At 38.9% G+C, this 23,774-nt stretch overlaps 2 protein-coding genes across 2 annotated transcripts; one reads left to right on the plus strand and one right to left on the minus strand.

Annotated features, from left to right (window-relative positions):
* Positions 1-1,008: 1,008 nt before the first annotated feature.
* Positions 1,009-5,846, minus strand: LOC146450783 (neuroligin-4, X-linked-like). The gene is made up of 2 exons (XM_085099994.1): positions 4,556-5,846; positions 1,009-2,553 (listed from the first exon to the last, which is right to left on the minus strand). Exons 1-2 carry the CDS (start codon positions 5,707-5,709, stop codon positions 1,932-1,934), a joined length of 1,776 nt encoding a protein of 591 aa, XP_084956120.1. The 5' UTR covers positions 5,710-5,846; the 3' UTR covers positions 1,009-1,931.
* A 13,089-nt stretch (positions 5,847-18,935) lies between these two features.
* Positions 18,936-23,568, plus strand: LOC146450784 (TNF receptor-associated factor 6-like). The gene is made up of 5 exons (XM_085100034.1): positions 18,936-19,232; positions 20,138-20,611; positions 21,346-21,520; positions 21,627-21,777; positions 23,447-23,568. The coding sequence occupies exons 1-5, from the start codon at positions 19,162-19,164 to the stop codon at positions 23,566-23,568; spliced, it is 993 nt and encodes a 330-aa protein (XP_084956160.1). The 5' UTR covers positions 18,936-19,161.
* Positions 23,569-23,774: the final 206 nt, after the last annotated feature.

Consider the following 23,774-nt stretch of genomic DNA (forward strand, 5'->3'; position numbering starts at 1 on the left):
CGCGACAGTGGAAATCCACCTTTACGAAGACGTTTCACTCCGTTTCAAGTGGTACACTAGACTTGTAAACAGAAGATGAATGCAACGCACTGTCCGTGTTGTCAGCTTTTGAAGAGGAACTGTATGAGGATCTGGTTTTATAGTCGCGGTTGTTGCTACAGCTTTAACTGACTCATTCAATATTGCCTGTTTATGGATGTTGTAATTTTTTTTTGGTTTCGTTGGCTGTTGAGAGTCCGTGATTGCCGCTTGCGTCGGCCTGTGCGCGTCAAACACTTTCTTAGACTTAGAGAATCCCTCGGGGTTGCTGGTTTCATTGACGCAAAATATGAAAATGTTCTGTTATAGTCGTAATACTTAGAGATGTTGGACGTTACGAGAACACTCGTATATGGTTGTTTGCCGAAAACTTTCTTCATATTCAGAAAGTGTTGAGGCGATAAATACGCCATTCTGGAAGTTATTTTGATCTCCGTTAGCCGGCGATATTCAGTCGACAATGAGTAAAGAAAATAATAACGTCTGGCAAGCAAAAATCATTTGGAATAACTATAGAGAAGAAAATAAATAACAAAAATGCTATGAAACATTTCATATCTGGTGATTCGCTTGCGCGCGTGTATCCTGAACAAGTAAACAATGGATTGCATAACTTTACTGTAAATTATTTATAAATCTGTCAAAATTTTGACGAAAGAAAGGTAAAAATACCACTCTCCGGGCCGTCATCAACCAAACACGTATTTCCCCACATACGATTTCTATTCCTTTTCGGCTATGCAAAGATTATTAGAATATAAATGCAATATGCGAAATTCAGCGAATTGCTCGGGTTCCAACATTGAAAATTTTCTTCAAATCATTTGAATTTCGCGCCAAATAGCGTTTTACCGAATGAGAAAGCTCATTTGGAGATTATAACACCTTAGTTCAACACGGGAGAAAAACGGCTCTCGTTGCCGCGGCCTATTGTTCTCTACCATAGTTCTTACGCGAAGCGTTACTTAAAAACCTCAAAACGCACTGGCCCAAACCCAAGTCACGAGGACACGCAAGTAAGGCGGGTTAATCTCGTACCCAGACTTCACTTCTTTTTTGCTGAAATAACCGTGGGAGGTTTGGGTACTAAAGTAAACCCAAGTTTGACAAACCCAACCTGCGTATGGGTGTTCAGTTTGCAGTTAAGGACGGTGCCTACTAATACCGAAGTATTTTTGTGCGGCTTATGACTATGCGGGAAAAGCAGATCTCAGCGAGGCCTATTGGAATCCAAAAAGAAAATTGGGGGTAACCACGCATTTTTCGGAGATACGTAAGCAATAATATCTCTTAAAGACGCTAAAATATAAAGCAATGAATGGGATTTTTTCCTAAATTGAAGCTTAATTATCTCTGAAAAATGCGTGGTTACCCCCAATTTTTTTTTGAGATACCATAAGCATTTGGTAAGTTCTGCTTTCTTCGTATAGTTTTAAACCGCGCAAAAATATTCCTGTATTAGTTGGCACCACCCATAGGAAACCCGAGTATCTCGCGATGCGCAGAACGTATGCGCAGTAACAATGGTAGGCACCGTCCTTAAACGCAATTAAGCTTGAACTCGCGAGCGCGCTTATAAGAAAGTCCCAGTGTAGTGAGAACGAATTCTGTCGTCTTGCCTAGTGTAGCTATACGCAGCCTTGCTTCGATGGCATAAACGAGGAGAAAAAAGAAAGGCAAAAACGCGAGGGGAAAGGAACTTTAAGGAAGAGGTCCTTCCCTTTTCTTCCTAGCCCTCTTTTCTTTTCCATTCCCTCTCCGATGACGCCTTCAATGTAGACAAAGCTAAACGATGGAAAGCCCGCGCTAACTTGCGTACGAATTTAAGTTTCATCAAAGTACAAGTCATCACCATCACATAAAACGAAGTACATGTACAACGGAGACACAAGTCATGACATCACCAAAGTAAAACATGTAATCTGAGCAAACACTCCCATGGTAAAAACAGCGCTAGCACCACTGGAAACCTCTTTTATGTTTTCAAACTTGAGTTGTGTTAGTTTAGGATAGTAGTCATTCCAGAAAGCCATTCGGCGAGGGTAAAACGACGCCGCCATCTTGGAATTTGCGTCAACTCGCAGGTAAGCTCTGTGAGTCGAGTTGAACCTCTCCCAGGTAATACCGCTGGCTGAAGGATCGCCGGACCTTGCAAAGTTTGCGTACATGGTCATGATCAACAAACTAACGTTTCTGTCGGCCGCGTTAAAATTCGAGGAAAATTTTGGAAGCCATGGTACTCCAAAATCATACGCTATGTTGTCACCATGTGCCACTCCCATCCACATAGGATTGTTGTTGAATAAACTAAACTTTGACCTATGGGCGAACTCGTACATGTACACCGGGGCAACTTCGCTGTGAATGTCAGCGACCTCGTAACTGGGTGCGAAGAAGACGTAATCACCAAGAAGATTTACAAGTTGGCTTCTCAGTGCGTACTTATCACTGTTATCAGGCCATGGCGTGTACATGAACTCCAAGGCGTCCGCGATGACATCTGCTGTCTCATCCCTAAAGCGAAAATAATAACTGAGAATGAGCTTGCCATTCGTTACTATTAGGTTGCGCGGTGTGACGTCACTAGTGACTTCTCGAAGTCATTGATCAAGGTCATCGTGACGTCACTAGCGGCAAAGTTTAGTACGATCAGAAATAAAATACAAACAGCCATGATAAACATAATAAACTTGCGCATTTTATATGACTTGACGTTGTGTACGCTAGTCAACCTACATTTTCAAAAGTAAATTTTTAAAGGTAGCTCTCCCGTTCTTGCAGTAAACTTTCGCCCACGATAATTCCTTCCACCCGACTAACTGGGTCTCCCAGGATGGGACCGATAAGACCCGAAAGCTTTCTGGGAAGCCCTTGAACTGTGAAATTATTTGCATTCTTCATGGGAGTTAAACTTACATATTTCTCGCGGACAAAGAGAAAAAGAACACGAAATATGCGCATGCTCACATCGTTTACGATACACACTTTGCAAGGGACAACGTTTTTTCAATGGAGTATTCACACTCAAACTCTGGACCGTGGGAAGGACCATAAATTACCCAGAATGATCGATGGTATGAATATCAATATGACAAATATTCTATAGACGACGTATTCGTATCCCGTGAAGTCGACATAGTTGTAAGCTCGATTTCAAACCGCTGTTCGGAAGATGAGCGGCGGAAGTCGGCAAGCCTAGCATAGCTGCCGTTGTTCGCCGGAAAAACAAGACCTGGCCGTATAACCGTAGGTGAAAAATACCTCCTTATTTTATGATAAATTTTTAGATTTTCCTAGTCAGGGCGACAAGTTTATTAGTGCGTGTAACCACTATTATGTGCATACCCTCTTTTAAATAAAGGCGTTATTATTGTTGTTATTATTATCATCATCATCGTCATCATTAAAAATAAAAAAATAAAAAATAAATAGGAATTTCAGTGGAATCCACGGAGTGGCTCTTCTCTCTCTGTTTCCAGGTCGAATTGGAATTTGGAAATGTTGGTTTTTGTGGAGGGAGGAAAACCGGAGTACCCGGAGAAAAACGCTCGGAGCAGGGACGAGAACCAACAACAAACTCGACCCACATATGACGCCGAGACCGGGAATCGAACCCGGACCACATTGGTGGGGGGCGAGTGCTCTCACCACTGCGCCATCGGCCCTAATCCCTGCTCATCATCATCATCATCATCATCATCATCATCATCATCATCATCATCATCATCATCATCATCAGTATTATTATTATTATTATTATTATTATTATTATTATTATTATTATTATTATTATTATGTCCTAAGAGCTCTGAGGTAGGTGTTTTTGGCGCGAACTCAATCTCGTTCTCATGGTGTCGTCTTCTCGCTCCCAGTGACGTGTAGAGGAGATACCCTGGGACCGTGGTTGGCAAAGATTTTATCAGATTTGGCAGCAGAGCCTCTACCACCAAACTTTGCCCGCAGACACCGCGCTGAAAATGCCGCCGCTCGCTAGGCTGGTTGTGAATTGCGATGCCTCCTAAATATGAATTAACTGGGGTTTTTATTGACAGCGTGACAGTTAGTTATTTTGGTATTTTAACATTAAAAAATTGAATGTCATGCTCGTCACGCAAAGGCAATAACCCTCTACTTCTTCATAAGCCCATGTTGTTCACTATTGTCAGTGACATGTGCTAACGATCAGATCGTGAGCTTAATGTTAGTATAGCCGGCCTTTAGTTGGCCTAAGTTAATAAGGCAATGGTTTTAAGCCAGACAAACGTCTTTGTTATATGTTTTTGTTAGCATTTTGGCCTTGACCGTGCACAAACAACAATTGATTTTTAAATCTGTTGGGCAACTGACCAATAGATAAGAGACGTTCCTGCTAAGATATTCATCTGTAGTGTGAACGTTAAAACAAAGAATTGTGCAAAGTCGCGCCCTTTCCAACATAAACTACGGTACTACTGTTAACAACATAACAAGTCCCTCACTTAACTATGGTTTTAACTGAGCTGAACTGTCAACTTACTCGCTGTTTCGAAGATGGGCCAGTTTTGTGAGAAAGGTTTTGAAGAAAGATGGACTAACCCCATCGTTCACATCCTGCACCAACCCAAAAGATTTGGCAGTAATTGGCAAAGAGTTGGCGCTCTCCTGACTGGTAAAACCTATCATCAAATTCACCTTCCTGAATTCTTTCTTCGCCCGCAGATTCCGAGGCGTGTCATGAAGAAAGTTGTTGTCCACCACTGGAGCCCACTGGAGATAATCAGCGCCGACTTCATAATTCACTGAATCGACAGCTTCCTTAATCTCTGAAGCGTCTTTCTGGCGAATACAGGTTACCATGGCATTGTGGTCACGTGTAGTACACTTCAGCTTCTCAGCGAGCACTTCGGTATGGTTGAGACCAAATGACACAGGATGAATCGCAAAGGGACTGAGATCTACACCACTTTCTGCAATGGCCTGGTGGAAGAGATCCTTGGATAGAGGCGACATTAGATGGAGGCTTACACTCGTCCCCCCAGCGCTAACTCCAAATATGGTCACCTTGCTTGGATTCCCGCCAAAATTTTCAATGTTCTCTTTGATCCATTTCAGGGCTTCCACCTGATCCAACATTCCGAAATTTCCAGGAGCCGCGGAATCCCCGGTCGTCAAGAAACCAAATGGACCGAGACGATACTGTATCAAAACCACTACCACCCCCTGGAGAGCCAAAATGTCGCTGGGATGCATGACTGTAGTACCGAGCTGGTATCCTCCACCGTGAATGTAAACCATCACTGGTAAACTTAAGCTGACATTCGGGGTGTAGATGTCGAGGTACAAGCAATCCTCGCTGTATACTGGATCTGCAAGAAAATATTTGTAGAGAGCTTCAAAGAATTTCGCATACTGTCCAGTTTGCAAGCATATGTCTCCATGCTTCTTTGCCGGCCGAACGATTGGTTTCCACTCTTTTGGTGGCTGTGGTGCCTTAAACCTCAGCTCTCCAATCGGTGGAGAAGCAAAAGGAACGCCAAGAAACTTGGTGACAGATTTGAACGAACCAGTGGCATTCGGGAAGGAAACCGTCAGACCTTCGATCTTTCCATATTTTGTTGACACTACGAGTGGTGAAACCCGAGGTAAAAAGGCACAGAACGTAAACAGAGCTGCTAAAACGGACATGAGCATCTTCTTGAAAGGGTTTTCACAGGCAGTTTCGTGAACGGCTGTTTTTAAAAGGAGTGTTTATATAAACGCTAACCCAGTCACGGGATCTGTGGTAACACTAGCTCATTGGTATTCACATCAAATTCTATTGTTTGTCTGGCTCCAATTCCAAAAAGGCTCAAAAGGTCACTTATTGGGGGACGGCTACTATTAGAGTTATCTTCATAGAGTTATAGCGTGGAGTTAGAGTTGCAAAATATGGCGTTCATTATGGCGTTCATTGCTGCTCAAAACACTTTGAGCACATTTTAGACGTGCAAACACCTCCTGAACGTCCAGGAGGTCATATTACTGTCACGAATATTACGCCGTAAAATTTACGACGTAATCCTTACGCACCATGTCAACGTCTTGTGAATGTCATATACACGTGTCAACAAAACACACTGTTAATTTTATTTCGTCATTTTACGACGTAAAATTCAAAGCGCATCTTATTCACGTTGTGATCGCACGACGTAAACTTATCATCGCGTAAAATTACGTCGCAAAATCTCGACGTAATATTACGGAGTTCATTCACTGAATCTGAAGGTAAAATTTCAATGTTTGTTGTATTAAGAGTACGACGTAAAGGTACCACGTTCAATTTAGTGAGTAATTTCACGTCGTAATTATTACGTCGTAAACTTAATAAGTTAAAATCAAAGTGTCATTCTGAATGTTTAATAAGTTAACATTCTCAATGTCTAATAGGTTAACATTCTGAATGTCTAATAAGTTAACATTCTCAATGTCTAATAAGTTAACATTCTGAATGTTTAATAAGTTAACATTCTCAATGTCTAATAAGTTAACATTTGGAATGTTTAATAAGTTAACATTCTCAATGTCTAATAAGTTAACATTCTCAATGTCTAATAAGTTAACATTTGGAATGTTTAATAAGTTAACATTCTCAATGTCTAATAAGTTAACATTTGGAATGTTTAATAAGTTAACATTCTCAATGTCTAATAAGTTAACATTTGGAATGTTTAATAAGTTAACATTCTCAATGTCTAATAAGTCAACATTTGGAATGTTTGATAAGTTAACATTCTCAATGTTTAATAAGTTAACAGTTTGAGTGAATCCTTTTCAGTTCGCCGCATTTCAAATCAAGGCTAAAAAACGTACAATGGACCTTCATAGAAGAAACGATATGTACATTTATTATAGTGATAGACATCGAAACATCAACAATGCTACTGAGTACAAGATCATATTATTTACAGGGGAATAGAAGGCTACAAAGCGCACAACGGACCTTAGCTTCATAGAGGAAATTAAGTGTGTAAGCGATATTCAATTATAAAGAGAGGAGTGTTTTATTGGGAAAACTTCCTTTTGGAACCGGATCGAAACACAAGAAACTTCATAACTGAAACGAAATGGCGCCTTATTGGTATTTACATGGAAACAGAAATTAAATGTTATTTCTTTTACAATTCTAATCGCCCTAAACTGCGAAAGATGGAAGGCATGAAAAATGCCAAACTATTATTAGAACATGTATCTAAAATTACTATATGCAATTCTATAAAATAAAAAAAATTCTATGTTGCAGGACAATCCATAAACAGGTCCTTTGTTGTCTGAAATTAACATCCGTTCACGCCAATTTTTTTCCAATGATTGTATTGTTTCAGTTATCAGTTATTTCAGAGATCAACAGATTTGTCAGGCGCTCGGCCCGGTCCTTGACGTCCTGAGAGCGAGGGCAGCCCCGGGAGCCATGCCACAGCCAGGCGGCTCTCGCCCCCGAAAGTGATTGCAAAAGATGAATAGGAAAGGGACGGAGTCCCAAAAAGGAGAAGGACGGCTCCGGAAGCACGGGCCACAGCCAAGCCCTCCCCCCCCCCCCCTGCCTTGTGTTTGTGTTTGCGTTACGTTTGTGCTGGTGGTTGCGCCTGTGCATTTGTCGCTAATACTGAAAACCAGGCTTTAATGAAATAAAGATAGGCCTTATCACGGTTTTCGACGCCATTTTCACGAGTAGGCAATCAGGCTTGAAATAACAGTGTTTGTATGGAAATCCGATGTCAAATAATTTTCATAAAACATCGCTTGTGAAAAATTCATGAATTGGAGACTTTTGACACTAGGAAAAGGATTTTAAGAAAAAAATTTCAGGAATGTAGTTGTGCCAGAAAGCGTCCAGTCGTGTTTTGAAGTTTCCATACATTTCCCTGTATTTTTTCTTGCGAACTATTTTAGTAGCAGTTTACGGCTGGTTCACTTTACAGACAAATGTATGGAAAGTTCAAAACACGACTGGACGCTTCCTGGCACAGCCACATCCCTCCAATTTTTTTTTAAACCTTTTTCTAGTGCCAAAAGTTTCAGAAGTGATGTTTTACGAAAATTATTTGACATCGGATTTCCATACAAACACTGTTATTTCAAGCCTGTTTGCCAACACGTCAAAATGGCGTCGAAAACCGTGATAAGACCTATTTTGCCTTCACTTTAAGTCCGCTCCTACATACATGCAGGAACCTTATTGATTAATATCTACCACTAAGTGTACTTATAAACTTTTTGTTAAGGAAAATGTAAAACAATGAGTAAAACTTCGAAAATGGAAAGCATGAAAAATGCCAAACTATTTCTACAATAAACAATTATCGATAATAAAAAGAAGGTCTGCCTTAAGATGATGGGAATGTAAAAGCTAGAACGAAACTAGGAAAAGGGAAAAAACTGGAATAGCTAACGTTACAATAAATAATTGTTAGCAGGTTTTTAAGGACACCCAAAGTTCTCTTTGGTGGAGTTACGGTCAATCGGATATTTAGACAAAATACTCAAACTGTTCAATTTTCTTAAGAAACTGTGGTGTTGAGTGAAATGTTTGGTTTATAAACAGAGGTAATAACTGCACATAATGTGATTGGCAAAAGGTGAACGCTCAAAACTCCAGCACTAGAATATTTCATTTACGGTGGCCAAATTACCTTTTCAAATAAATCTGTTGATAAACCAAACAATTCCAGACCGTTTGGAATCTTTTTTGAAAGGCAAATATGTACAAGCGTATTCCTTCTGGATAGATATTCATCGAAATAAACCCTTGGGTGCCCCAACTACATAAAACGGCGTTCATTCCTCGTCAGTCATTTCAACGGACAGGGTAGTGTTCTCCCGAAAAAGCTCTCTTAATGGAGAGCCATTGTTTGGAATACTTTCGGCAGATACTGAGTCCCTTAAGTTGAACTGGTCGCTCGGTAAGCCCAACAAAGCAAAGGCTGCAAGAAAGAGAATGTACAAGCGATTTCCTTCTGGATAGATATTCATGGAAATGAACCCTTGGGTGCCCCAACTACATAAAACGTTCATTCCTCGTCAGTCATTTCAACGGACAGGGTAGTGTTCTTCCGAAAAAGTTCTCTTAATGGAGAGCCATTGTTTGGAATACTTTCGGCAGATACTGAGTCCCTTAAGTTGAACTGGTCGCTCGGTAAGCCCAACAAAGCAAAGAGAACCTGAAAATATAGAATTGAAAAAAAGGGATGTCAGTGCCACAATTTGCTACAGCAGGTTTATTCCTGGGCAAACGTGAACTTTGGTTCGACTATATGTACTAATCCGTAAGGATTCGTCCAAAAAGTTATTGTCTCTAAGTTTTGCCTTAGCCTTTCTTTACCATTATATTACAATGAGCCTTTAAAATCATCTTTAATGAGGGAGTTGAAAACCTCAGTGAACTTTTAATACTAATCGGTTTCGAAAAAACCCTGCCCGCCGAAAGAAAGCCAATCTCTTACCAAGAGTCCTCGGGCTCTTTGGCCAGCGGTTAGTCGCCGCGTTGCACCGCTGACAGAGGGCTCAACGATCTTTTCCAAGAAGAGGCCATCGGCCCAAAATAACAAGGTGCGTGATGAGGCAATTGCGGATGAGACGGGAATTACAGTAACAGTCCAGGTATGGTTTTATATTACGTTCGCCAGTTCTTTGAAAAAAGGGCCTTCACGAAGCAAATGACATTTTTCAAACTCGCGCTTGCAAACTGAACGGTTTTGAGACGCTTACTTTCACTTCTGATTTGTTTGGTGAGTCATGCTGTTTATTTAATTTGCATTAAGCCTTTAAGGTTCATTTATTTCCAAAAGTTTGCCAATAACCTTTCTTTACTCATGCCAACTGAGATTTCATTACTTTATTTTGAAATGTTAAGGCACCTTAATACCTCAACTATTGAGAAATGGAACGCGTTTAAACAAATAATTTTGGGCTTGTTATAGGTAGCTTATTTAAGGAAACAGGTGTGAATTATACCTGTTTATTTTATATTATCGAGAAAGTCTTTTTGGCACTTTTCAGCAACCGAAACAACAGCCATGCAGCAAAAAAGGTAATTACATGTAAAAGCTTATCAATCTTAAATCTCTCATTTTTCTTGGAATTTAGAAATTTAGTTGTGAATGAACAATAATATTACCTCCGTGGTGTCCACAGCATAAAAGGTTCTTCTTATGTCATTGCCCTGAGGTCCTCGTAGTCTTATTGTCAATGTGTCTTCGTTTTCCAAGGGCTCTTCTGGTAGCAGCCCTCTTGCTTCTCTGATGGCCCTTTCATTAGCCTTAAAATATAATATTAGATAATAACATATAAAGTCTCAATATGAGCAGCTTTTCTTTATCTTGTGTTTTGTAGGGGGTGTCTACCGATAAAGCGGTCGATACTTTGGTCAACTGTCAGTCGATACATCGGACAATATTACATTGGTTGCAGTCAAGAATAACAACCTGTATTAAGCAGACACTTGGAAGGGTCCCGAGGGTGTCCGCTTAATACAGGTTTGACTGTATCTTCAGAGAGGTTTTTTGGTGTTGCCAGAAGTTAATGAACATCATACTAGTAATCGATGTACCAACATCCCGTCGCAAAAGATATCTAAGAAATTAAATTATGTGCTAATTCCTCTGTCATGATCCCTCGCTTATCTCTCTCTTGTTTTTAAAATTTACAAAGGATCGATGCCTGCTGTACAAAGCCAAGTCAAGTCAGATTTCCGGGGCACAAATAATCCCATGCCAGTTGATCAGTGTATGGTTCGTTTATTAATACCGTAGTATTTTTTGTGCGGCTTAGGACTATGCGAGAAAAGCAGATCTTAGCAAAGCGAAAGACAATTAATCAACAAATAGAGAAGTTATTAAAGAATGACGTTTACGGCAAACGTGAGATATGACCACGTGACCATGTTTATCCTATATTTGCCGCTTGCTGTTTTCAGTTTCTCTGTCAAATCGAGTACTTTTTCGCTAGCATCAAAGGCCAGAATTAGTTTTCACTATTCTCATATTTGTTCGCTTTTTCTCAAGAAAACATAAACGCGAATTAACGTTTGCAGTTAGCCGTAAACGCGATTCTTCATCTCCAAAAAGCGTCAAAAGATAAAGAACTATATGGGATTTTTTTCCTAAATTGAAGTTTAATTTTCTCTAAAAAATGCAAGGTTTCCCCAATTTTCTTTTGAGATACCAACTGCATTTGGTAAGTCCTGCTTTCTCTGTATAGTTTTAAACCGCATAAAAATTTTCCTGTGTTAATAGGCACCACCCATAGCCTAGTATCTCGTGATGCGCAAAACATTTTCGCTTTAACAATAGTAGGCACTGTCCTTAAGTTGCGTAGTAACTCAGGGATCTTTCTTCTTTTTGATCTTTCATCCGAAGTTCAAAATACATGTTTCATGTATTTATAAGTGGAAATTAATTTACCCTCACCGGGGTATCTTTTTACCAACTCACAATATGACCAACTCCCAGTTGGCTTGATAGCTCAAGTATTTCAGGGGTCATGGGTTCGAATCTGTTTTTTGTTGTTGTTCTTTTTTTCTGTTTTCTTCTTTTTTGTTTCTTTGTTTTTTTGGTTTGTTTTTGTTTTTGTTATTTCACGCTTTCTTTTCGCAACTGCCGAAACTGCATAAATAATTGCGAGGATATTCCTTTAATTCTATTTAATTGTTCATCTGGCGCAAGTGTTGATTTGTTAGAACTAGATAAATTTCACAATTTTTTGGCTCAGGTGCAAATTCATTATAGCAGTTGTGTGAAATGTGACGTCAACTGCAATATCTCTAACTATTTAATTATTTTTTATTTTCATTATTATCTTTTTTTTACGTTTAAGAAAAGTGAACTATACAGTAGTCAAATAACACAATTTATTATATGGCCGTGTCTCAAAAGGACTGGAAACGATCAAATTCAAGAACCTGATTGGCTAAAATTGATATTGACGGCGGTCTAGATTTTCCCATCTAGACCGGCATCTAGACCGATTTAATGTAACATTTGTCCTCAAAAAGTTACAAACAAAATAAGAAGAAAAAATTGGCTTGTTCCTGTTAATACAGAACTAAATGGAAGAACCAGTAGCCCTGAACTTGGAAGCAGGTAAAGAGAATTATATTTATTATTTATTATTATTATTAGCAAACGTTGCAAATTTGAGTCCAGCCGAGAAAGCTACGAGCAAAGATGAAGTCGAAATTGAGACGTTTTTGCAAGCGCAAAAATCCAAAAACTCTCAATACAAGACTAAGAGCGACTTAAACGCAAGAAAGAAATTTTGTGAGTCAATGAAAGAGTCTAGAGCAATTGAAAACATACCTGCCAACGAGCTCGACCTTCCTTTGTCTGAATTAATTTTTTATCTCCGCTCGTAAACAAGATGGCACCGAGTACGAACCGTGTACATCAAGCGGCTTCCAGCGAAGTTTTCAACGCCACTTGCGTGAAAAAGGAAGTCTGATCAACAAAAACAAATGAAGATGCCCAGTTGAATTTTACAAAGTGTTTCTAAGCCATTGTTCCGAAGCCATGTTAGATCCAGATGCTCCTTTTTATCTCGCCGTAAATCACCGACGAAAACCAAGTGACGAGGTATGGTATCTGGATAGGCCCCTCGGAAAGAATGAAATTGGCAAGTTCCTCAAAAACGCCTTTGCTTCAGCCAAACTCGATGAAACAAACAAGAAGGTTTCTAATCACTCCGTTAGGAAGACCAGTGTTGGATGACTCCTCGAAGCAGACGTTCAGACAAATTTCGTTGCACAGCTAAGCGGTCATAAAAATTTGAAAAGCCTTGACAGCTAGCAGTTCAGCATCTCTCAAGCGACAGCGAGAAATGTCTACTGTCCTGAATCGTGGACCAGATACATCCGCTCAGTTCCATGAAAACCAAGTCAGTGCCTCCACTACAACTCAGCAAAATGTCTTCACAGTCCAACAAATCCAACCTCAGGCAATTTTTGAAGGCTGCACATTTAACATTAACCGGTTTTCCGTGGTGATCAGTCAAAGGTCGCAAGGCTGAATGAGAACTTATCGCTGAGCGATCACGGCACAGACAGGCATTAAAATTTGTTGCACTTTTGGTCGCATTTTAGAAAATTTTCGTTGAGCCTGTAGGAAAACAACGGTTATTTTGTCTTCATTCATTGACGAAGTTTGTACAAAGCTGTACTTTGAACAGTTATTTTTGTCCCGTTTGGACTGGAGACTAGTGACAGAAGTAAGCCAGCTAAATGCTTGAGCCCGCGCAGGGGAACAATATACTTTTTTCCTTTTGATTTCCTGTTTGGCCATATAATAAACATCTTATTAACCGAGCTAGGTCGGTCTGTATGGGAGAATCTTGACCTCGGTCGCTGGTACAGACCTCATTGCGTTCGGTCTGTACTGGCGACCTCGGTCAAGATTCTCCCATACAGACCTCTCGCTCGGTTAATAAGAACTAAATCTTGCAGTCCTTGGACTATGCTAACCCCACCCCCCCCCCCCCCCCCGCAAATCCCGCTCATTTCTGTCCACTACCTTTTCAAGGAACAATGTTCAATGTTGGCGTAAACAAATATAAAAAAAAAAAAAGCGGGAAAATAGCAGGCGCGGATATTCACATTCGATAGTGGCACGTTCACCATAGCCAGTGCCGAGTAAATTATACTTTTTAGTGTTCTTGAAATTGAGAAGAGACGTTTAGAAAGAATCCTATCAGTACCGAGCGTCGATTACTGAAGATGAAAATACGTCTAATGCATTAGTTAGTACAACAAGAGACTAGGAAACAACACAGTCATCTTGTTTTGGAGCGCGTACTGTATTTGTTGGAGCCGTCTCTTGGGTGGTGTAGTGTGCACTTTACACTTTACACTTAATTTAAAAAAAAAAACAGTTACTTACAAGGACTACAAGGTGTTTATATCCCTACCCGCAAATAGCTGAAGCTAGTCGAGGCGGGTAGGTATATTTATACTTAACTAAATGCAAATACATTTGGTGTTAACAACTGAATTGACTAAAATAAAAGTTAAATAAGTAGTAAACAAACAAGTGACGCAAAAAAAGGGATTCGCTAGCTGATAGAAATTAAAGGATTGTTCACATATTCGCAAGCTTTTCATTATTTCAAGAATTGAAGAAGGTGTAAGGTAAGCATATCATTTTCTTTTTTTAAAATGTTGATAAGTATTTCATGTATTTGTTTTTTGAATAGTTTTCTGTTGTCAGACTTTCTAATATTATCCGGTAAAGAATTTCATAGCCGTGCGCCAAATCGAGAAAATGAATTCTTTAGTTGATCAAGACGTGAAGACATGATTATTGATATAAAATTTGTCGGCGGTTGCTGACCTGGTGTTGTAGGAATGTATATCTGAGACATGTTTAAATAAATTTTGAATATGAACAGGTGCTAGTTTGTTTCGGATATCATACATTAAACAGGAAACAGATTCATCATAGAGAAAATGAACAGGTAGGATGTCGGGATCTTTTGCCTGACATCACGTGGTAGGTGAGGAAGGACTTGACTAAAATGCTGAAATAATTTAATTGCAACCACATAATACCTATGTACTCCATCTAATTACACTTATCTCGCAAAAGTTGTAAATGTCAGTGAGATGAAACTGCAGAGTACTAGGTCGCAAGGAACAGAAGTTGGATGGCGATGCATCCTAATAATGGGCTCCTGATAAGGGTCACTCTTGAATAATGCAAGAACCACCCACTCACTCATTTCACTCTTCCTGGCCATTCAGTAAACAACATAGAATCTCACTGATTGACGCCATTGTTTACATTTTTCCCCATTAGCATACGACTTTTATCAGAGCCGTGGCCGTATACAGTCATTTCAACTAACGTTGTCGGTTCAAAGCATGAAGCTAAAAGACAAGACCGAAAGTTTACGTGGGATTTTGATTAAATTCATCAAAATCAGTCATGCCTGGAGAAAACAATAGGTTGTAATTAGCAGTGCAATGACCTGCACGTGCAGGGATGATTTTGATGAAATTATTCATAAAAAATAATCCCACAAAACATTGCGGTCTTGTCTTTTAGCTTTATTTTGATCCGACAACGTTAATTGAAATAGCTGTATATGAACTAAATGCAAAAGTTGAAAGAGGTGATTAAGTTGAGCTTTTTGTGCAATTTTCAACTCTTTGCAAGCGATATCGAAGGAAATATCAGCCATGAAAAACTGTGAAATTGCTGGGTGGCAAAAAAGTTAATCAGCCATACATTCTCTGTAAAATTTCGAGTTTTTGGAAGAGACGGCATAAGGAAAGCTAGAGAGGCGTTTATAATTTCCAACGGAAAGAGTCTTGTGATGAACAGACGTGATGAAACTGAATCTACGGTCCATTTATTAATCTCTACTGATTTTTATAATGGCTTCTGTACACGTTTCTGCTTTCTTTGTTTTCAACAAGTCATATCTCATATCTGCATTTTTCGTGTAGTTAGTTTTAATGTATCTTTTTGTAATATTTGTGTAGCAAACAATAATAATAATAATAATAACTAAAATAAATAAAACAATCTCAGCTTTTCATTAGTATCATTTTAAATGCTGTAAACCATTTATTTCCAATATTTATGTAGCTTTTGTAGCCCATGAATAGGGTAAATATCGTGTAACCGAAATATTGGGCAATGAAATTACCCTTTTTAGCTGTCCAATCAGCCTTGCATTTGGTTTTATGCATTCCACACGCTCTTGGAGAACTACGGCTATTCTTTTTTTTTTTTTGTCACAAGGAATGTGGAGGGGGGTGGGGGTCGATTTGTGGTGGACATTGCATATGGCTGGAAGAACTGGGCTTCAATGTTATATCGGAAGTAGCAGATAGTGATAAAAAGAAGGGAAACGTAACAATGCAATAGGTCCTGGCTTGAGAAATACAAATTTTTTAAAGTGGACAGCCGGGTGAGAAGTGCGATTCCTACCCACCCGAAGACTATGAATCTTAGCGAAAAGGAAAAGGAATTGGGGTTGTTGTGGAGAAAAAATATTTAACCCATTATCTAGTCAAAGTAAACAGTTTTATCACTCGTTAGTGTCCGAAAAGCAAAACCTTCCAGAGGCTTTATAACAATTGAAAGAAAATTTTGGCCTGGATGATTAAGTGCTGCGAAAGTGTTTCTTAATATAAGTCATATTATTAGAAGCTTTCAATTCAAAATATTAAACGACATTACTTTTACGAAGCATCGCCTAGCTAAGATAGGTTATGTCCCGAATGATCTCTGAACTTTTGGGAAACTGGATACGAAACAGTTCGTGACCAAGTTAATCTTTATTTTGACTGATAGTATTATGCTTATATCTATGAATTGCTCTTCTGGAAATAAAATGGACAGCGAGAGAGATCTGTCGCTTTGTTTTGCTATAACAAAATGAGCCCAACATTCACAACAAAGAAAAGTACTCAATACTGTATAATACATATATATAAACCAAGCCGATTCTTTGAAAATTGAGGTGGCCGATGAAAACTTAAACACGTTTTGTGAAACGACACCGAAGTTTACGTGTACGGCTTTCGTAGATGAAGGTTATGCATGACGTGGTTGTGTCTATGTATTAACTACGTTGGAGTTGAGTACCGTACTCTCGTGAAGGAGGTACGACTTCAAATATTAAGGAACACCTGCTAACCTACCAGAAGCCTATCACAAAAAGAACGGCCTCATATGACTAAGCGGATGAGTTACAGTGGCTGTGATATTTCCTAAACTGAGGCCAGGTTCATACGTCGAACGTTGCATGAGCCCAACCGAAAACCTATTAAAGTCGACCCACATAATTACGTTCGGCAGTTGATTCAGACGTCGAACTTAACTGAAGTCGAACTTAAGGCTAAATTGAGAAAATAGATTATCGTGGTCAGCGGCTTTTGGTTTTACTCAACGAAATTTAAAATGTCGGGAAATATGAATTCGGACATGGAAGAGCTTGTTTGGTAAAAAAAAAAACTGAAAAAAAAAAAAAAAATGAAGACAGGCCAAACACGGCTCCTATTGGTCAAGATAGGATGACCTTCAAAAGCTAATTTGCTCTTACGAGTACATCTTTCAAAGATCCCCCTTTTTGTACGAAAACAGGGAATGGTCTTTGTAGATTTCTCTTAGCAGAGGTTGATTTTCTATCAAATGCAATTCAGTCATCTGAATGGTTTTAGGTTAGGCACAGAAGGGCGATATTCCGTAACAAACGGCACAATGTTTTTACGCTTTTTTTGGTTGGTTTGTAATACCGACATTCTATCGCTGAAATTGAACTCTGAAAGAGTTTTATCTATAAGGTTATCGAGGTAACCTCTGCAGCGTAATCTCTGTTTGAATGAAGTGATGTTTTCTTCAAATTGTTGTCCTGTCGATCCTAACTGATTCATACATCATTTTTACGCGGGATGCCCTAAAGGGGCATACCGTGTCTAAAAAAGGGTCGATTTCTTTTTTTTTTTTTTCTTCCTCGTAGCTACAAATCGGTACATTAATTTATTCATTAAACTCTCCCCTCTCCTACTCGGGATGTATTGTTCTGATTGTCTTCAACAAAAGAAGGCCAATCAAAATCCATTCTTGTCGCTTATATCGCTAGGGAGGGGACCCACTCACCCTTACCTGTGTGACGTCATCGCATCATTTGATTTCTTCATTAAAACTGCATTACATTGTGGTGCCATATTGTTTATAACATGTTCTGGACTCAAGTGTGCCGTTTTCAAACGGAAATTTCACCATTTTGAAGCGGTAAATCGAAAGAATAACTTCTAAGAAGCACTCTACATCTAAAACGGTGGAAATTGGAGAGTTCCTAGCGAAGGAATCGTGCTTTCTTTGACAGTCTTAGTCCACGATTGCAGACAGAGAAGAGGTCATTGAGAAGCTTACGTTATCGCAATGGAATTCCCGCAATTTCCCTTGAAACCCTGAGTAACGTAACACAAGGGAAACAACGTAACGCGATCGTCGTGACTCAAACTATTCCATTAGCAAGGATAGTTTATCAATCGGCGAAGCATACAGTTGGAATAAATGAATCAGTCCGGGCATCACGCGTAATGCCAGTATAGCAGGCATCTTGTTAACGGAAGGGCCGCCATATTGCATGTCCTAAATGAAGAAATCAATTTACCGCGTACCACAACGCTCACTGGCGAAAGTCTTCATTAATTATCACATATCTATGAAAGCAGTAAAACAGTTATTTTTCAATTGAAATAATTTTCCCCCGGCTCCGCGGTCCATGTATTTCCGCGACCTTAATTCCCATGATTTCCGCCCCGATTCTCGATACACCGCCAGAAAGTGAAAAAACATTGTTTGGTCAGGGTGGAGATCCACCGAATGGCACTGTGAAGAGCAGTCAAAGTGGCCAGATTATTTTGCTTAATAATAATAATAATAATAATAATAATAATAATAATAATAATAATAATAATAATAATAATAATAATAATAATAATAATAATAATAGTATTATTATATGCAAAGTAAGGAACATTTAAAAGCAACGACAAAAAAAAAGGGTCTTGACTTTGGTTTAAAAAAACTTAAGCAAACCTCAGTTCTTATATCAGCCGGTAGATTATTCGATAGGTTTTAAGATTGTCATTGAGGACCATTTATTATTGGAGCGAAGGCTTTTGCTTAACTCTACGCTTAGGGACAATTCCATGAACATTCTTTGCATTTCAGAATTTTACACGAAGTGTTAAAATAAATTTGTTCCTGTTGTCTAAAAAATTCTGTTTCCTTGTGTGTAACTTGCATTAACTGCCCGCATTTTGAAGTTTTTGCCCATCTTTTGCGTTAATTCCCGTTATTGTGCAGTATTTTTTTCCGCAGTTAGCGTAAGTTTAAGTCGAGCATTGATTTCCAGTAATAAGGTTTCGGGCGTCGACTGTAGGTAGCAATCATTTATCAGTCATAACTTTTAATTTATAACTGCCTGCCACTAACCTTCGTCACGAGGTATATCAACTTACAGAAAGAGGACCTCGTGTGTTCAAAGCCGGTTTTGTTGAACCAGATTGCTCTTGCGGCTCTTAAGCTTGTCTACGGTTTTAGTTATCAGAGTTATTAGTAGATAATCTTTTATCTAGCGTTATCCTTTGTTTCTACGATGGTCGAGCCTGGATATCACCCGGACATTTTTACTGTCGCTCCAGACCAGTCACTCCTTTGCCCGATTTGGTGAGTGAATTTCTACATTGCTATACGTATTGAACTGAGATATTAAGGACATTGAAAGGGAAATTGAGATATCTTAGACAACAGACCGACATTTAGATCAATCTTTACTAAGATTTTAGTCTCTTCTTTCCTGCGAAATGTAAAGGTAAAATCCTTTGCAATCTGATGCTTTGCAATTATGTGGGGAAAACTCCACCCCACATTCTGTGGCTTTTATGTAATAACATTTATTAAAAAAAAAAACAAAAACAACAAAGAATACACAGATAAACTATATATCTATCAGGACGTGTTCTTTCTTTGATGCAAAACCACTGGAATATAGAAGAGTGCTTTCCCTAATTTTATGCTTTTCCCTAATTTTATGCAGCGTGTCTGTGCATTTTGACACCAATACTTTTTTCCGGCCAATTACGGCTATTTTCTTGCGATTGCTAGGTTGAGGCATAGCGATCCAGGGATATTGACTGGGGAATGAGTAGATCCGTATAGGAATGTGCATTAAAGCCATATGGCGAAGTCAGTGTCGTATTCTACCCGTGCTTCTATCAGCACATGGGCGGCAACGTACTTTTTGTTGACAGGAAGTCAATTGTGTTCGAGTTAAAAATCAACTGCCGTCTTATGAGTTTGAGGGATCCACATTACTAGAGCTCGCATCATCAGTGCGCTTGGGAGCTATTAAAAAAACTCAAGGGAGACAGGGACACCTTAAAAATTTTTTAAGAAAGTTCAGCCTCAGTCTGAGGAAAAAAAAATACGTTCTAACAAACCAATATTTGTAATACGGCTAAAACTGGCGTGGGTGGGTTTTTAAATACGTTTTTAATGTCGGTTAATGTAATTTACCTTTAAGTGTGTTTTAACACAAAGGAATAAAAAAATTCTCTCTTTCTCTTTTAAAGCTGCTACGTCATCAAGGAGGCTGTGGCCTGTAAAGAGGGTCATCTTTTCTGTAAAACCTGCATAGACCGTTGGGTTAATACCCATAACAACGGCAACTGCCCTGTCAGAAGACAATCCCTACAAGCCTCAGACTTGAGGAACATAATTGCTTTCGACAGGGTGGTTGAGTCTATGCAGGTTTTCTGCCCCCGAAAAGATTCGGGTTGTTCGTGGACTGGTGCCCTGGACAGGATAAACATCCACAGACGGGATTGTCTAAAGGAGCCCGTGCAGTGTACACACCCTGGCTGTGGCGTGGTGGTAGTTCGTGGGGAGCTGAATCCACATCTGGCCACATGTAATATGAGGCCAGAAAACTGCCCACATTGTGGTATTCAGCTTCCCATAAGTCAACAAGATGCCCACCAGAATTACGGATTTCGATGGGCACCGGTAATGTGCCCCTTCAATTGCAACCATGGTGCAATACCTCGGTGTGTATCAATTATTAGTAGAGATTGAGAATCGCATTTACGGCAAACAGCAAACGTTGAATAGATTTGCGTTCATGTTAAAAACAAAAAGCAAATAAAAAAATTAACCAAAAAAAAACCTAGTTCGTAGATGAGGATAACGAAAATAATTCTGACCTTTAACACTTACACAATTTTTTTTTTCTAAGTTCGCCTATGAAATGTAAACAATGAGCGGCAAACACAGATAAACATATCCATTGTCATTCGTGCCATTGCCATTTGCCGTGAAAGTAATTCTAAATCTCTATATTGTAGACCGTTTGCAAGGTAATTTTGTCAAGGTAGACCATACACTTTTGCCAAAAAAATATATAAAATAAAATAAATAAAACAAAACAAAACAAAACAAAACAAAAAAACAAACACTTATACAGCATCTGGAGAGAAGACAACATCAATTTTTTTGCCAATTTATTTTCTTTTGTGTTGTTTCTTTAATATTGAAACTTAGAAATTAAACTTTGAATGGTCATTTTGGAATTGAAAACAGTAGTTACTTTCCGACATTCATAGATGTTATAGGGGGCCTCATCACACGACTACAGTGAACTGTTTTAATTCATTGTATTTGTTTAAGTTATAGATCTCCAGCCTGGTTAACCCTATTTTGAACATCTAAAAAGTACAACGCGATGAACATCTCGTGCAATAGTGGCTCTGTGTGGTAACATAGGTCTCAATCATTTTCACAGGGTGCAATTGAATGGGCACATTGCTTTAGCCTGTCAGCGGGCCTTTGTGGACTGTACAGTGCCAACTTGCAAAGAGAAAGTTAGACGGGAGGAACTAGCGGGTCATTTGGCAAGGGAGGCAACAGCCCACGTGGATTTGCTGATGGTCGACAGAATGTCGACCATTTTCAATAATGTAAGTAACAAATGCAGTAAAGTATCTATATTATTTTGGTGAAAAAGTTACATTGAGTGTTATATTGTCAAACTGAATAATAATGGCGATTACGTTGTAATTTCAGGTGCCACCAACACTGAAACCATCCCAAGCGATGACCTTTACTTGGAAAGTTCCTAATTTTAGAAATTTGGCCGATAACATGCACCCGGCGGTGGGCATCAAAAGTCCATTATTCTCATCTTTGAGACATTCAGATTCAGTGAATGAACTCCGTAATATTACGTCGAGATTTTGCGACGTAATTTTACGCGATGATAAGTTTACGTCGTGCGATCACAACGTGAATAATATGCGCTTTGAATTTTACGTCGTAAAATGACGAAATAAAATTAACAGTGTGTTTTGTTGACACGTGTATATGACATTCACAAGACGTTGACATGATGCGCAATGATTACGTCGTAAATTTTACGGCGTAATATTTGTGACAGTAATATGACCTCTTGGACGTGCTGGAGGTGTTTGCACATCCAAAATGTGCTCAAAGTGTTTTGAGCAGCAATGAACTATGGCGTTCATTACTGCTCAAAACACTTTGAGCACATTTTGGACGTGCAAACACCTCCTGAACGTCCAGGAGGTCATATTACTGTCACAAATATTACGCCGTAAAATTTACGACGTAATCCTTACGCACCATGTCAACGTCTTGTGAATGTCATATACACGTGTCAACAAAACACGCTGTTAATTTTATTTCGTCAAATTACGACGTAAAATTCAAAGCGCATATTATTCACGTTGTGATCACACGACGTAAACTTATCATCGCGTAAAATTACGTCGCAAAATCTCGACGTAATATTACGGAGTTCATTCACTGAATCTGAAGGTAAAATTACAACGTTTGTTGTATTAAGAGTACGACGTAAAAGTATCACGCTCAATTTTATGAGTAATTTCACGCCGTAATTATTACGTCGTAAACTTAATAAGTTAAAATCAAAGTGTCATTCTGAATGTTTAATAAGTTAACATTCTCAATGTCTAATAAGTTAACATTCTGAATGTTTAATAAGTTAACATTCTCAATGTCTAATAAGTTAACATTTGGAATGTTTAATAAGTTAACCTTGTCAATGTCTAATAAGTTAACATTTGGAATGTTTAATAAGTTAACATTCTCAATGTCTAATAAGTTAACATTTGGAATGTTTAATAAGTTAACATTTGGAATGTTTAATAAGTTAACATTCTCAATGTCTAATAAGTTAACATTTGGAATGTTTAATAAGTTAACATTCTCAATGTCTAATAAGTCAACATTTGGAATGTTTGATAAGTTAACATTCTCAATGTTTAATAAGTTAACAGTTTGAGTGAATCATTTTCAGTTCGCCGCATTTCAAATCAAGGCTACAAAACGCACAACGGACCTTCATGGAAGAAACGATATGTACATTTATTATAGTGATAGACATCGAAACATCAACAATGCTACTGAGTACATGATCATATTATTTACAGGGGAATAGAAGGCTACAAAGCGCACAACGGACCTTAGCTTCATAGAAGAAATTAAGTGTGTAAGCGATATTCAATTATAAAGAGAGGAGTGTTTTATTGGGAAAACTTCCTTTTGGAACCGGATCGAAACACAAGAAACTTCATAACTGAAACGAAATGGCGCCTTATTGGTATTTACATGGAAACAGAAATTAAATGTTATTTCTTTTACAATTCTAATCGCCCTAAACTGCGAAAGATGGAAGGCATGAAAAATGCCAAACTATTTTTAGAACATGTATCTAAAATTACTATATGCAATTCTATAAAATAAAAAAAATTCTATGTTGCAGGACAATCCATAAACAGGTCCTTTGTTGTCTGAAATTAACACCTGTTCACGCCAATTTTTTTCCAATGATTGTATTGTTTCAGTTATCAGTTATTTCAGAGATCAACAGATTTGTCAGGCGCTCGGCCCGGTCCTTGACGTCCTGAGAGCGAGGGCAGCCCCGGGAGCCATGCCACAGCCAGGCGGCTCTCGCCCCCGAAAGTGATTGCAAAAGATGAATAGGAAAGGGACGGAGTCCCAAAAAGGAGAAGGAAGGCTCCGGAAGCACGGGCCACCGCCAAGCCCCCCCCCCCCCCTGCCTTGTGTTTGTGTTTGCGTTACGTTTGTGCTGGTGGTTGCGCCTGTGCATTTGTCGCTAATACTGAAAACCAGGCTTTAATGAAATAAAGATAGGCCTTATCACGGTTTTCG

The sequence above is a fragment of the Pavona decussata genome, unplaced genomic scaffold, assembly GCF_977016875.1.
Source record: "Pavona decussata unplaced genomic scaffold, jaPavDecu1.1 SCAFFOLD_426, whole genome shotgun sequence".
Taxonomy (NCBI): Eukaryota; Metazoa; Cnidaria; class Anthozoa; order Scleractinia; family Agariciidae; genus Pavona; species Pavona decussata.

What these genes read in the sequence shown, in the direction of transcription:
- LOC146450783 (XM_085099994.1), bottom strand. Translation starts at nt 5,709, where the DNA reads ATGCTCATGTCCGTTTTAGCAGCTCTGTTTACGTTCTGTGCCTTTTTA. An exon ending in GCCCATCTTCGAAACAGCGA is followed by an intron (nt 2,554 to 4,555) that starts GTAAGTTGACAG and finishes TTTTCGCTTTAG; the next exon opens with GGATGAGACAGCAGATGTCA.
- LOC146450784 (XM_085100034.1), top strand. Translation starts at nt 19,162, where the DNA reads ATGGTCGAGCCTGGATATCACCCGGACATTTTTACTGTCGCTCCAGAC. An exon ending in TCACTCCTTTGCCCGATTTG is followed by an intron (nt 19,233 to 20,137) that starts GTGAGTGAATTT and finishes TCTCTTTTAAAG; the next exon opens with CTGCTACGTCATCAAGGAGG. An exon ending in AACCATGGTGCAATACCTCG is followed by an intron (nt 20,612 to 21,345) that starts GTGTGTATCAAT and finishes TCATTTTCACAG; the next exon opens with GGTGCAATTGAATGGGCACA.